The sequence below is a fragment of the Daldinia decipiens genome (genome assembly GCF_022478715.1).
Source record: "Daldinia decipiens strain CBS 113046 unplaced genomic scaffold F4813scaffold_3, whole genome shotgun sequence".
Classification (NCBI taxonomy): domain Eukaryota; kingdom Fungi; phylum Ascomycota; class Sordariomycetes; order Xylariales; family Hypoxylaceae; genus Daldinia; species Daldinia decipiens.
Genome location: NW_026054546.1, coordinates 568,476 through 581,289, shown reverse-complemented (window position 1 = coordinate 581,289; position 12,814 = coordinate 568,476). Strand labels below are relative to the sequence as shown.

Below are 12,814 nucleotides of genomic sequence, written 5' to 3'. Positions count from 1 at the left end.
AAGGCACTCGACGGTGTTATTACGATAGGCTTTGATGGACACGGGGTAGCTTCGGATGGTTCCATGGCGTGATTGAGATGGGGTGTGTTAAACCTTGCTCGGGCAGTGAGTGAGTGAGCTTGGTTTTGTTGCCAAACGAAATTATCGTCAGCCAAGAGCTTTACTTGAGCTCAGAGGTCTGATGTTAAAATCTTAGCTGAAGCAGCATGCTCGAAATAACGAGCCTATTAAATGGAATCGTTGCTTTCACTTCGATAGGCCTCGGATAGTCTAACCTTGACATTTATGAACATGATGAAGTCTTACGTACCGTTGCCCCCTGAAAGGAAAGATATGTGGCTTGTGTAGCACAAATCTATCCTATCGACAACTTCAGCCATGTAAAACATGTGGCGCTGTCATGTTTGTTGGTGGTCCGCGATGTTGCTCTTCGAGGCCCGACTGGGTTGAGCATAAAGCTACGAACGCTGGCTGAAAATATCATCGATCTCTCAGGAGAATTCGGTGCCCAGTGTGCATTACATGGCGTTAGTATTGTACATCTCGCATTACCCCTTTAATCACCGTCTCGGCTCAAGGATCCAGGCTATCGAGTAAATATATCTCTTTCTAAAGATGCATAACGACAGCCGCTCCCGTACCAACCGATGTTGCAGCCAACACTACTCACAGCTGCGGGTTATACTACCAAGTTCAAAAGGGTGATTTTTGTTACAGCTTTGCTAGTGAGCACGGAATCACGCTCGATCAGTTGTGTTCGTGGAATACGGTACTAGGCAATGGAGGCGCCAACTGCGACACGGCATTCTGGCTGGGTTATTACTACTGCATTGGCGTATCTAGCTGAATGCTCAGACAAGTGTATCGAAATTGAATTTAATCAAGTGTACATATCTTTGCGTGTATGTATCATGTTGAGCCTCGATCCAATGATGCAACGGATTCGGGAAGAAAAAGAAAAGGCCGGTTTCTTATTTTCTTATTTTCTTATTTTAGGAGACTAGATAGGAGACTAGATAGGAGATTAGATAGGAGACTAGATCGATTAGCGACTAGCGGCGGATTCTTTATGCCGGACGGGGGTCGGTATTACAGTACAATACTATGTACATTAGATAGGTAGGTTAGGTACTTACCTAACCTAGATATTAGATAATAGATAGATAGACAGAGAAATATAAAAGGGGCCAAGGACGTCGAGGGAATAATTAATTATACCTAATTATTTTGTGCTAGGGAACTTGGCCAGCTTGGTAACAATCCAAAAGTCCGTGTCGCGGCTTGGACGAATAGAATGTCTTGTTGATGAGGACCAATAACCTACCTGGCAGTCTGAGCAGCTAGGACAAGGGTCTAAGGCTGGATATTGAGCTGATCAACATACATAGGTAGACTCCCCTCCCCTGTCGAGCCATGGAACCGGATACATACTTGTAACACGACCTCTGCCGTATAAACTTTAGCAGCCCGTAACAGGCCGTAGTTAACCAAATATAGTCATGATGGACATTGTGTAATATGGGGCGCTGTTTCGTCCATGCACGATGTCCTCTCTTATTATTGGACACGACAGCTGGCTTTTGACAGGCCTTTAAGGCTGAAGGAAAAGTAAATTACCGGTGTTGTTGCTGCTGCGGTGACGGTCTTCTCCGTGTTCACTGATTCATTCAGGCACCGTTTTTTTCTTTCTCAATTCTCATTTTTTCCCTCTTTTCAATCTTTTTGTTTTTTTTCCTATCTTGTAGCGTCCGACCAACCCCTCTTAAGCGGTCCTCACCGCCGAGCGTTGCGAACGCGACTAGTTAGTTAGAAGTCCTGGATTGTCGAGTCGAGTATCCACCGCACTACACTATACCGCACCTAAATAACAAGCAGCCAGCCGGTCAGGATGAGGTGGTTCCTGACGTTACCGACCTCGCTGTTGCTCAGCATCGCGTTGCAAACCCAAGTTTCATTGGCCATTGTTAACGACTTCTCGGCGTACCCCGAGGACTCGCAGCAATGCCTAAACGACGCGGCCGACGCCAGCAAATGCACGGGTAACACGGGAAACGAAATGAACAGGTGCCTGTGTGCCAATAAGGGAAACTTCATCTACAATACCGCCGAGTGTGTCGCCAAAGAAAGTCCCGCCGATCTTAATGCCGTCTACGATACCATGGAGTTCAACTGCGCCGGCACGGGCGTCACCATCGCCGTCTCCAAGCAGGCCTTCCTCTCACAAGCCGCCGCCGCCACCGCCACCGCAACGACGTCTTCCGCTACGCCAACATCTACTTCGCCAACATCCACCTTGCCAACTTCCGCCTCGCCGACTTCCGCATCGGATTCTCCCACGGCATCACCCACATCCTCCGACTCCCCCTCCGGAGGCAGCACCCTCTCCTCAGGCGCCAAGCTCGGATTAGGCGTAGGCATCGGCTTCGGTAGCGCAGCGCTCGGCCTGCTAGGCTGGTTCGTATTCGCATACTCGCGCCGTCGGCGGGCAGACCCGGCCGCCGCCGCCGCCGCCGCCGCCAACAACTCGCCACACCAGCACGACGTGGAGCTCTCGCCCAACGCAGCCTACACCATGCACAACAACGGCAGCAGCCTGTACGCGCCGTCGCCGCTAACGCCCTCGCCCGCGTACGCGCACTACAACACCCAGTTCGGCGGCGTCGCGGAACTAAGCCCCGCGACCGTGCATAGCGGGTGCAAGGAACTGCCCGCCGACTACTACGGCGGCGGGGATAAGAAAAACGGCAGTGGAGGAGGAACTGGCGGGGGTTACAATTACAAGCGCTCCTCCGGCGTGCCGCTTCTCGCAGAACTAGAAGACGGCCGCGCGAGCTCGCCGGCGCCCGTCGAGTTGCCGGGGAGCGAGGTATACAACGATACTAGCAGCGTGCATACGCCGACGCGTAATTCGCAGAGCCCGGAGGGCGGATATCGGGATCAGGGGCTGGGGAATGGACATGGAGCAGGATGATGAGATGAGATGAGATGAGATGAGATGAGACGAGAGATGGATGTGATGAGTTGAGTTGAGTTGCGCTGAGTTGAGTTGAGAAAAAGAAAAAAAGAAGAAAGAGCGTTCCGATACCGAATATCCGAATACTAATGCCCACATTGAGTTTCAATTCATTCCGACGTGCAGGATTCCAACGCGCCAAGATGACTAATACATCTAGTTCATATTTACATATTACATATTACGTATATATACCTACCTAACCTAACTTATCTACGATATAAGCCGATACAAACCTATTGACGTAATGACATTGGACGAGGTCGGCGATATAACGGACATTTACATTTACCAAATTAAACATATCAAGTGCGCAGAGCACAGCAGCGAGACTACGATTCGAGAAAGATTATCATATCATATCATATTATACCATATTATACCATTATTATAAAGGCAGCGTCCCTGAGTCTAAAGAAAAAGAAAAAGGGAAACATATACACATAAGTATGTTAGGGTATATATTGCTATACAGTTTGCATATATTTCTTTTGTAGCGTGCATATACGAGTGGGAATAGGCAGTTGGCTGAAACCGCTTTGTTCCCGAGATATATATATATTATAGTTATTACTACATAGAAATTATCGTCGTACAGTTTTCACGTATGTTCAAGTCCCTGATCTAGATATATTAGATGTTTATCGTTACCAATAACACACACACACACACTTGACTTTACTCCGTGCTACCTTTTCGTATCACCAATGTAAATACATGAACTCAAGGGTATGTTTGGTACATGAAGTTTTATGGAAACCCAATTCGCTCCCTATCAGGGGGCCATTCCTTCAGTCATCCACAATTGTGCCCGATGATGACGAAGAATCATCCGCAATGCGTCTCCTACGCCAGAAGGCGAGCCTTTTGAACCATCCCAGGACCGGCCATCTTCCACGACGCGAACTCCTATGCGAACTCCCGTCCGAGCTCACGCTCGAATCGCGTCGCGATCTTGAGTTCCTATGGCAACTACAGGAGCAGCAGCCACAACATCTTGCTCTTTGCGTGTTGAACATCGGAGGTGCCATGAGACCAGGGGGAGGTATCGGTCGCCTATTCCAAGGGTACCCAGATTCAGCCTCGAGAGATAGATCCAGCGCTAGAGAACAGACGTTCTCGAATTTAAACGAAGGGTGCCTAATCTCAACATTGCGTTGGCCCGCGTAGAAGTATAGCCATTGCGCAGCTAACTTTATATATTCTTTTTCTTCCAAATCATCGTCCACGGACCAGGGGATCTGGTTCTGAACGCTGATGGTCGAGATGGCACCCTTCAAGAGAGATAAAGAGGCGGCATTCCCCAAAGGCGGTGCCTTCTTGAGCGCCTTAGCAGGTGGCAGTAAACGCGACAGACGGCACACACGCCATGTAAGCGAGTCCCACGTTGTTTCAGTAAACGGTGGAGGTGGTGTGACCTGGGATGTGGCTTCGAGTTGTCGAGCGCGTTTATCAAGTGCTTCCAAAGTCGAACTCATCTCGCTTCTAGGAGGCGGCCTCCTCCCCTCCATGTAGGCAATCACACACGTGCAATAGACTTCTGCCATATTCTCAGGCCTATAGGTTGTCCAATCCGAAGTAGAAGATAGGGATGATCAGTTCTAAGATTGGGTAAGACCAGCCGTTGATCTGCTTGCCCTTAGTAAACCCATCTAGGAGCAGAACACGACCTCTAAATATGTCAGATGGTTGTACGTCGAGCCTAGCTTCATTTAAACGATAATGCTAAAAGACAAACGGGCTTACAGAGCTCATAGATAATGTGTATAATCTTGGCGTAACTCCATGTTTGTCTTATTGGTCTCCCGTTGCTGTCTACTTGCAGCCTGCAGCAGAACAACGCAGTCCTGCATGAGACTTTCTTCCAGTGCATCCCAGCGCCATCATCAGATTGGCTAGAGAAGGTGAGGAGCGGACAGGCAGACTGATCAACAATATCACGCGGCCCCTGGTAAACCAGGCACAATTCCAACTAGCCCTCCGCAAAATGGCTCACCTTCTCTAATGTTGCGCTTATCGAAGGGTCATATACAGGTCTCGCTGTAATCGCAACTGGTTAGGGTCCTTATCGAGGTGGTGCGATACATACCTAAGCCTCACTTTTAAGCGACATTTGACCTGTTCCCCGCAGATGACGCCCAGAAAGCTGGGATAGGCCTTCTTCGGCGAGATGCTGGCTCCGCGAACCCCGAACTTCTTCCTTAGAGGCAGCCTTGTTGCAGTTCCTTAGGTGAAAGTTGGCCGTGTGGTAGGAAGACAATTCCTATGCAGTCCCCATAAGAACCCGAAATCCGTAGGACATGGTTTGAACCAGAAGGACATGGCGCCCTGAATTGGGCAGTAAAGTTCGTATTAACACAAACAGCTTCCAGACCCTATAACCCCTTTCGACCGCGCTGAGGGTTCCCACGTGGTCTAGTTGCAACAAGCAGTTGTAACAAGCATTTTCTACTGGCTCCGATATCTCAGAAGACACGTGCTTGATATGACGGAGCCAATAGTATATCGATGATATAGCTGTGGGTATATATGTATATACTCCTTGGTCAATATATCAAGTAATGGGACTATAGACCATGTTGGGCAACATTGCACATGTGGTAGTTGTTAGGGAGAAGTTTGGGCTCCTAGAAGTTGCAACAGGCCGAATACTAAGTAATAAATCGAGACGATGACTAAGGCAATCGCGATGTCACGTAACCATCATAGAAGGAAACAGCCATCTTCATTCATAATTAGGTGATTGGTCCATATTTTATATTTTATTCCATATTATAAGAATTTCATCAAGTAAGCGCATTATAACTTGATAAAAAAAAAGTTAACCTTATTTCTCAAAAGGCGTGCGCTTTTTGTGCTTCGTCTTTGTCTTTGTCTTTGTCTTTTGCTTATAACGCGATGCACCCGGCCCATGCACTCATCGGCCTCTATGGCGCAGTGGTAACGCGTTGCACTTGTAATGCAAAGATCCCTCGTTCGATCCGGGGTGGAGGCAGTGAAAGAACCTGTTCAGTCCATGTTTAGTCACGACCTAGTCACAACACTAGGAAGTTACTGCTTTTTTTATTTTTATTTTTTGGCGATAAACTCGCCAAGTTAGGGTTATTCAAGTGGAGGCTGTTCCACGAGTTTACCTAGGTAAGTTGGCTTTTTCATTTTGCTACTTGCATTCCCTACAGGCAAAACTCGCGTAGATGCATTGTTTATAGTTGGCTTACCCCTTTCCCGCCAGTTGATACAGGACATTGTCATACTATCATACAGGATAGAATTCCTCTGTTCTCCTCCATCTTAAGAGTCTTTCTTTGAGCCGTGATGGTTTTATCCATCTACGAATGGTCCTTAAGCGATGAGCTACATAGTGGTATTCTCGTAGACAGTAATCAGTCAATCTAGGACTAAGCTATTGACTGTCAGATGCTTTCTCGATACTCGATATTGTAAGATATTTCATAGAAAGAGAGGATCGAATGGTGTCCTCTTGTTTAATAGACACCGTTGATCTTAAGAAATCGACCAAGATTGGAGGTTCTTCTTACATATATAAGTGCCGAGGTGACACCAATTTACCTACCAAAATACATGTGCAATTATTTTATTATTGCATGAGGCTCTCCTACTTACGTTGCGTTACTTTGAAGCATGGCCTCCCGCTTCTAGAAAATCGGCGAGGCAGGGACTTCACCAACCCAGCCCTCAACTTCCCTTCAAGCAACAGGCTGAATAATATATCCACCATAACTACCATAATATTAACAAAGTAGTATCGAGTCTGCGGTGCCGTCTAAGTGGTTTTCAAAGAGGCAATACTATATAAATAAAGGCCTGAATGTTTCATTCGTAGCCTGGCCTTCGCCCGGGACCGATGCCCCCAAGCTGACCATGTGCCAAGAAAAGCAAGTATCTTCGACTGCTACCCTAACCTGCAGCTTTTCCACTACCGCATCATGAATAATACTTTCTGCGGACCCCGCCTCTCTGCAGCCACCATTGCTACCTTAGCAATGTGATATATAGTATCTCGTATGACATGTAAGGCTAGCCAGTGAAGATGTGATATCGCCCTCCCGTCATTTCTTTTTGTCTTTGTGGCGGTTATACACTTCTCTTTCGAGAAGAGAAAAAAAAAATGGCGTCTGGAGATCTAGATATAGGTAATCTTGATTCTCGAAGATTGCAGCATCGTAGTTCTTTTACGGCTCCCGGGACCGAGTCCCCTTGTATACCCACCCGGTTCGGACAGGGAGTATAGAATATTCACCGTACTAAGACGGCGCAGTCCCCGTGCTGCATTGTAATCCTTCCGCCCCTCATACCGCATTGATAATATCCTAGACCGTAGCCGCGCCCTCCTAAACCCCACGTAGAGCGCTGCATGAGCTATCTATTTCCTAAGAAGGAAATACAATATGTCAGATCATGAATTTACTATTCAAATGAGGTTGTCTCCGAAGATCTCTTCTGAAAAAAATCCTTCGGGGAACCATATCCGTTAGCCTCGTGCCCCTTTTCTTTTTTGAAAGTCCCCCCCCATATTCTTCGCTCGCTATATTGCCTACTTACCCGCTTTATGTTTCCTTGCTTAAGCCCTTGGTGTTACGGGGGCGTTGTCTCTGAACGAGACAGCTTGAACGACGGCATTATATCGCAATGACACCTTTACGGGCCATCCTCCCCATGCTGGCATTGATCGCTTTGGCCGTCGCCTCTCAGAATCTCACCATGTACTTCGCGGAGTGTGCCCAGCCGTGTATTGAGTCGTCAATTAGCAAAAACTCGAACTGTACCGGACCCGACGATGTCAAATGTCTGTGTAGCAATATCCGGTATATAGGGATAGGCTCGTTATCCTGTGCCCAGGGGGCATGTTCCAACTCTTCGGAGCAGCTCGCGTGTATGTGTTCACCACCATCTATCATTACCGCAGCTTGATTACCCGCGCCGAGGGGCAGAGCTAAATACATTGTGTACAGATACGCTGCATTCGGAATTTGTAAATTACTGTAACGATAATGGGGAAGAAGTTAGTAATGATTTTTCAGGAGGCGGATACCCACCAGTTTGGACCGCTTCATGGGGTAAAACATCATCACCTACCACGTCGGCAACAAGCATGACCTCACCGGTCGCCGTTACCGAGCCGCCGAGCAACGAACAGCAGAGCCTTTCAAATACAGGCGGAGGCGGTTTAAGCGGAGGTGCTATAGCTGGGATAGCTGTTGGGGTGGGTGTTGCGTGTATCTTGATTACGGGAGGGCTGCTACTTTACGCTTTCCGACTAGGTAGAGGCCATTCGAAGCGTACGCAAGGAGAAGAGCCTGCGGATGTTGGCCCACAGGAAGAGGGCGGAGGAGACTATAATGGGACAGACAGCATATTGGAGGCGGAGAAAAAGGTGCAACTGGAGGGTGCACCAGTGAACGAGCTTCCGACGGAGCATACGCTGTCTGGATTTTATCCCGTCAAAGAGCTAGCAACGCATGAGAAGCCGATCGAGCTGAGTGCCGATCCCATCCCACGCCGTGCGGATGATGGGAGCCCAATATTGGCTACGTCTTGGAGATGATGCCGAATGGCCATCCTTTGGATAAACGTGAAAAAAAACAAAAATAAATCCCAAATATAATAGATACCTGTGACTGGTAGCGCATACACATAATACTAAGTTAGTAGATAGGAGCTAGACGCTTGGTATTAACTAGAAGTCCATCACAACCATTGATGAATACCTTACTATATACAGGGATAAGGTATATAAGGTAAGGCCTTGGATATACACACATTATCCTTCCTATGCCTAGGGTAACGATCTGGTACTCGCTTAACCTGATGTATTGTTGTAAGCAAACAGAGCATGCAAGTAGCTGTGAGTTCTCGTACATTCGTAGATTAGAAGGCAGTTTATTTCTCTTCGTAAATCTAAACTACAAGCTAACTGTCATACTGAACCCAAACCTCCGTAACGCCGGTCCTCCAATGCCTAACCTTGCTTTTTTTGGACATGCCGCGGCACCCACTTTCCAGGAGCACCGGAAGGCTTCAGAGTCTCACCAGAAGCCTGTGTGGGAGCCGGCGCGGGTGCACTCTCCCTGTCTCTGGAACCACTCTGAGAAGCACCGGCAGCCTTGGCAGCCTCGCGATCACGCCAGCTGGGTTGCTTTCCTTGCTTTCCTTGAAGGGCTAGTACGGGAGGCCCAGATGCGCGTTCGGTAGGGCGCTCACGCTCTGTAGGGCGCTCACGCTCTGTAGGGCGCTCACGTTCAGCGGGGCGCTCGTTAGAATCGGTGCGCTCCATGGGAGTACCGGTACGGCTTGGCCCATTGCTACCAGCAGCGGCAGCATTCTTCGAAGCTTCGCGTTCACGCCAAGATCCCTTGGCACCGACAAGAGGGAGACGCGGAGCCCCGGAAGGCCGATCGTTGGAATCGGTACGAGCCATGGCAATTGGCTCGCGTCTGCTGAATTGTGTGCGCTCCTTTTCTTTCTCTGCTTGTCTTCTGGCCAGGGCCTCTTCGGCAATCCTCTCTTGAAGAGCTTGTTTTTCTTGAGCCTCTTGACGCTCCTTGTCTCGCTGCTCCTTGATTTTGATTAACTCTTGGCGCTTCGCCTCGGCGCGCTGCTCTTGCTCTCTCTTCTCCTTCTCGGCGCGTTCCTCGGCCTCTCGCAAGGCCCTCTCCTTTTCTTCCCGCTCTCGCTTCTCTCGCAGCTTACGCTCGCGGTATTCCTTCTTTCGAGCTGTAATCTGCTTCTCCAGTTCTCTCTCAGCGTCACGTTGACGCTTCTCGAACTCATCACGGCGACGATCGTGCAGAGACTTCCTGAACGACTCATAGTAGGGCATGAGTCGGGTTAGACGATGCTTTAGTTCAACACTTTGTTTGTGTTTCTCCTCAGCTTCCTGCAACGTCTCTGCCTTCATGGCCTCGTATGCGGCCAAGTCGCGCTCTCGCTGCTTAGCATAATCTTCAGGAAGCTTCTTGACCTCTTCTTTCCTAAAAGCACGCTCAAGATGGTCAATACGCTTGCCGGTGATCCGAAGCCTTTCATTAATATCATTCTTCTCTCTTTCGAGCTGGGCGAGCTTCATGGCACGAAGACGGTTGCTGTCATAATCGTCGATGTTCTCGATATCAATGTCGATAGCATTTGGACCAATCTTAAGGTCGGCGATTTGTTTCTTAAGTTCCTCCCTGCGGACACGATCTCTTTCGTCTTTGAGGCGCTTCTCCTCACGCTCCTTCTGTTCTTGAGCCAGCCGTCGCTCCTCAGCTTCGGCCAATGCTTGCTCCTGAAGTCGCTTCTGTCTTGCCTTTTCCTTTTCCCTCTTCGCCTGCAGCTCGGATGCCTCTTCCTTTCGCTTCTGGATAATTTCCTTACGGGCCAGAGTTTCACGATGCTCCTGCTCGGCGCCGTCTTTAGCTCTGGCCAATGCAGCCTGCCGAGCTTCTCCTAGGCGTTGTCTGTAAGACGGATCAACATAGAAACAAGTCGTGTATAAAGTAGTCGTGAGACGAGTCAACTGCGAGCGGACAATCTCCGAAGGCGTGTTTTGGAGGCGCTGCACAGACCCAACGGGGCTTTCTGCGGAACCAGCTGCCGAGCCAGCATGGACAGCCTTGGAGGATGAGAATACATCCTTATCAAAGCTGAGTACTCCGGTAGCATGGTCCATGCGAATTGAGAGGTCACCCTTCTTATTTCCATTCATGATGAACTTTTCAATAGTTCCACGAGAAATCTGGAAAGGATCCGGAAATTTGGCAAGGCTCTCCACAAAGGCGAGGTCAACAGACTCATATACCTGAGATAATTGCTGAAACAATCGAGTCAAGATGACTTGTTGGAGTGGCAAGATGTACTTCTCCATTTCGGAATCAGCGCTGATCTTGGCTAAAATAGGAGAAATCTTTTGGCAGATAGATAGAGGGTGGAAATCGACCTCGAGAATGTTGTAGAGGTCCCGGATCTCCGGGCGCGCACGCTTCAGAAGTGACTTAGAAAGAGCATCTAGGAACAGGCCGGCACGAGTAGGCGCGCTGGCCATGCCTAGTAGATGGGTGAGGCGCGAGTTCTTGTTCTTCTTAGCCTCGTCAAAATCTACCATCGCGCCCCGAGATCGAGAGGTGCTGATGACAGGAATCGAAAGAGCCGACAGAACAACAAAGGAAGCAGCTCTCTGGAGGTCGGCCTCTGTGGCAGAAGGGTTGTCGGACTTCTTACTCTGGCCGGTCGCTACAAGAGCGGCGGATTGTCGGAGAAGAGAGTAATATCGGGACCAAGCGGCAGCATGGAAGAGGTAGTTCTCACCGACGAGGAAGATTCGAGTGAGTTTCTCGTAGTAATTGGCCATCATAATGTTCTTGGGAGGCCGCTTGCTGAGGTTGAGGAGAGTGTGGATATCTTCGACACTTCGGAACGCTTCCTGCCAGAGCTCAAGTTCGACGGCGACATTTAACTGCTGAAAACGAGTTTCAAGATGTCGTTGTAGTGTATCGGGATCGTTAAGGTTGATGGCATGCATCTGACTCGAGTATTTGGCGGCGGTCTGGACATGGTTGCGCAGAAGCTCGCAGAGCCGTCGGAACTCCGTCTTTCGCTGGTATTTAAGGCAGAAGTCGAAAGCTTGGGTAGCGGTGCTCTGGTAGAGGATCTCTAGTCTAGCATTGTTTCGGAGGATATCGAGAACGGTTCGGTAGGCTTCCCAAAGAAACTTGAGCCACGGTGTGACGACAGCACGCTCGGTGCGGTCTCTGGACTGCTCGCCAGAGACTGTGGCTAACAGAATGGACTCGGGGGTTTCGCTCGCTTCCAAATCATCGATACTTGAGGTAACGGTGGCTTCGATGCTTTCTTGCAACTCGTCTGCTTTCTTCTGTGCCTCTGTAACCTTTTCTGCGGCCAACTCAATAAACTTCTTGAGTACAAGTTCGATGGTGCTGATGTTGGTATTCTGAGCGATATTCTTATAAGAGTAGAGCGCATCTTTGGCGAGTTTTCCCTTCTTCTGCTCAACAGAAAGCTCGACCAAGAGGAGCATCACAGGCTCCAAAGAGACGATGGGGACATTTCGTGAACGTTTGGATGTAATATGATCGTGGAGGAGGTTCAGGGCGGCGGGAGCCTGGTTGACACCGATGAGCTCTTGCGCTCGCTTGAGAACATTCTCAGGTTTTTGGTGGGGTGGGGGCGGCATCTTGGGCAATCTCCTTGATTAAAAGGGATTGAGGAGATTGATGCTACCGAGTGACGACGGTGAAAAAAAAACCACGATGTCTGATGAAGAAGAATTTGGATTTGTGCCACTTTCTGTGGGTTTACGAAGGCGAGGGGCACGGGCTAATTTTTATATCACGTGATTTAGGTGGGTTGCCTTGAAAAATGCTTGTGTTACTTCAATGTTCCACTTGCGATTGGGATTACGTAACTATTGGATTATATTATGTACCTAAGGTACATAGATACCTGCCTGAGGGACCTAAGTATTTGGAAACTTTAACAACTCAACCTCATATTGCCGGCGATTTCCATAGGGCTGAAACTTGAAAGGATCTCTAATTTCAAGATTCAAGACCACGCCATCGTAATTAATATAGGCTGTCAGGATTCTAGATAATACATCTAGAACAAACAACATGTTCAGTATGTATACCTAAGGTTAGAGTTGTTTCTACTGTTTAGTTCCACCTCGTGACAGAGGTGAGAAGTTATAATGTAGTGTTTATGATACACTTTCCCCGGCCAAGGAACATGTATAAGTCCCCGCGAAGAATATGATGAAATATTACATCGAGTTCGTAACCC

The 12,814-nt window shown here is 48.7% G+C and overlaps 4 protein-coding genes and 1 non-coding gene across 5 annotated transcripts; 3 read left to right on the top strand and 2 right to left on the bottom strand.

Annotated features, from left to right (window-relative positions):
- Positions 1-1,187: 1,187 nt before the first annotated feature.
- Positions 1,188-3,616, top strand: F4813DRAFT_345479 (uncharacterized protein). The gene has a single exon (XM_049241763.1). It carries the CDS (start codon positions 1,889-1,891, stop codon positions 2,969-2,971), a length of 1,083 nt encoding a protein of 360 aa, XP_049103669.1. The 5' UTR covers positions 1,188-1,888; the 3' UTR covers positions 2,972-3,616.
- Positions 3,617-3,804: 188 nt separating this feature from the next.
- F4813DRAFT_385381 (uncharacterized protein) lies at positions 3,805-4,560 on the bottom strand (the record flags this gene model as incomplete). The annotated part of the gene is made up of 1 exon (XM_049246246.1): positions 3,805-4,560. The coding sequence occupies one exon, from the start codon at positions 4,558-4,560 to the stop codon at positions 3,805-3,807; it is 756 nt and encodes a 251-aa protein (XP_049103668.1).
- Positions 4,561-5,936: 1,376 nt separating this feature from the next.
- On the top strand, positions 5,937-6,008 carry F4813DRAFT_t24. The gene has a single exon. It is a non-coding gene; the product is annotated as a tRNA-Thr (tRNA).
- Positions 6,009-7,499: 1,491 nt separating this feature from the next.
- Positions 7,500-8,765, top strand: F4813DRAFT_169875 (uncharacterized protein). The gene is made up of 2 exons (XM_049239168.1): positions 7,500-7,907; positions 7,987-8,765. Exons 1-2 carry the CDS (start codon positions 7,664-7,666, stop codon positions 8,577-8,579), a joined length of 837 nt encoding a protein of 278 aa, XP_049103667.1. The 5' UTR covers positions 7,500-7,663; the 3' UTR covers positions 8,580-8,765.
- A 5-nt stretch (positions 8,766-8,770) lies between these two features.
- F4813DRAFT_345471 (uncharacterized protein) lies at positions 8,771-12,814 on the bottom strand. Its single transcript, XM_049241762.1, is given in 3 exon segments — positions 8,771-8,839; positions 8,894-9,228; positions 9,247-12,814. 2 exon segments carry the CDS (start codon positions 12,204-12,206, stop codon positions 8,994-8,996), a joined length of 3,195 nt encoding a protein of 1,064 aa, XP_049103666.1. The 5' UTR covers positions 12,207-12,814; the 3' UTR covers positions 8,771-8,839; positions 8,894-8,993.

Excerpts from the sequence above, each read along its gene's own strand:
- F4813DRAFT_345471 (XM_049241762.1), bottom strand. The coding sequence starts at position 12,206 with ATGCCGCCCCCACCCCACCAAAAACCTGAGAATGTTCTCAAGCGAGCG.
- F4813DRAFT_345479 (XM_049241763.1), top strand. The coding sequence starts at position 1,889 with ATGAGGTGGTTCCTGACGTTACCGACCTCGCTGTTGCTCAGCATCGCG.
- F4813DRAFT_169875 (XM_049239168.1), top strand. The coding sequence starts at position 7,664 with ATGACACCTTTACGGGCCATCCTCCCCATGCTGGCATTGATCGCTTTG. Across the intron at positions 7,908-7,986 it reads CTCTTCGGAGCAGCTCGCGT|ATACGCTGCATTCGGAATTT; the intron begins GTATGTGTTCAC and ends CATTGTGTACAG.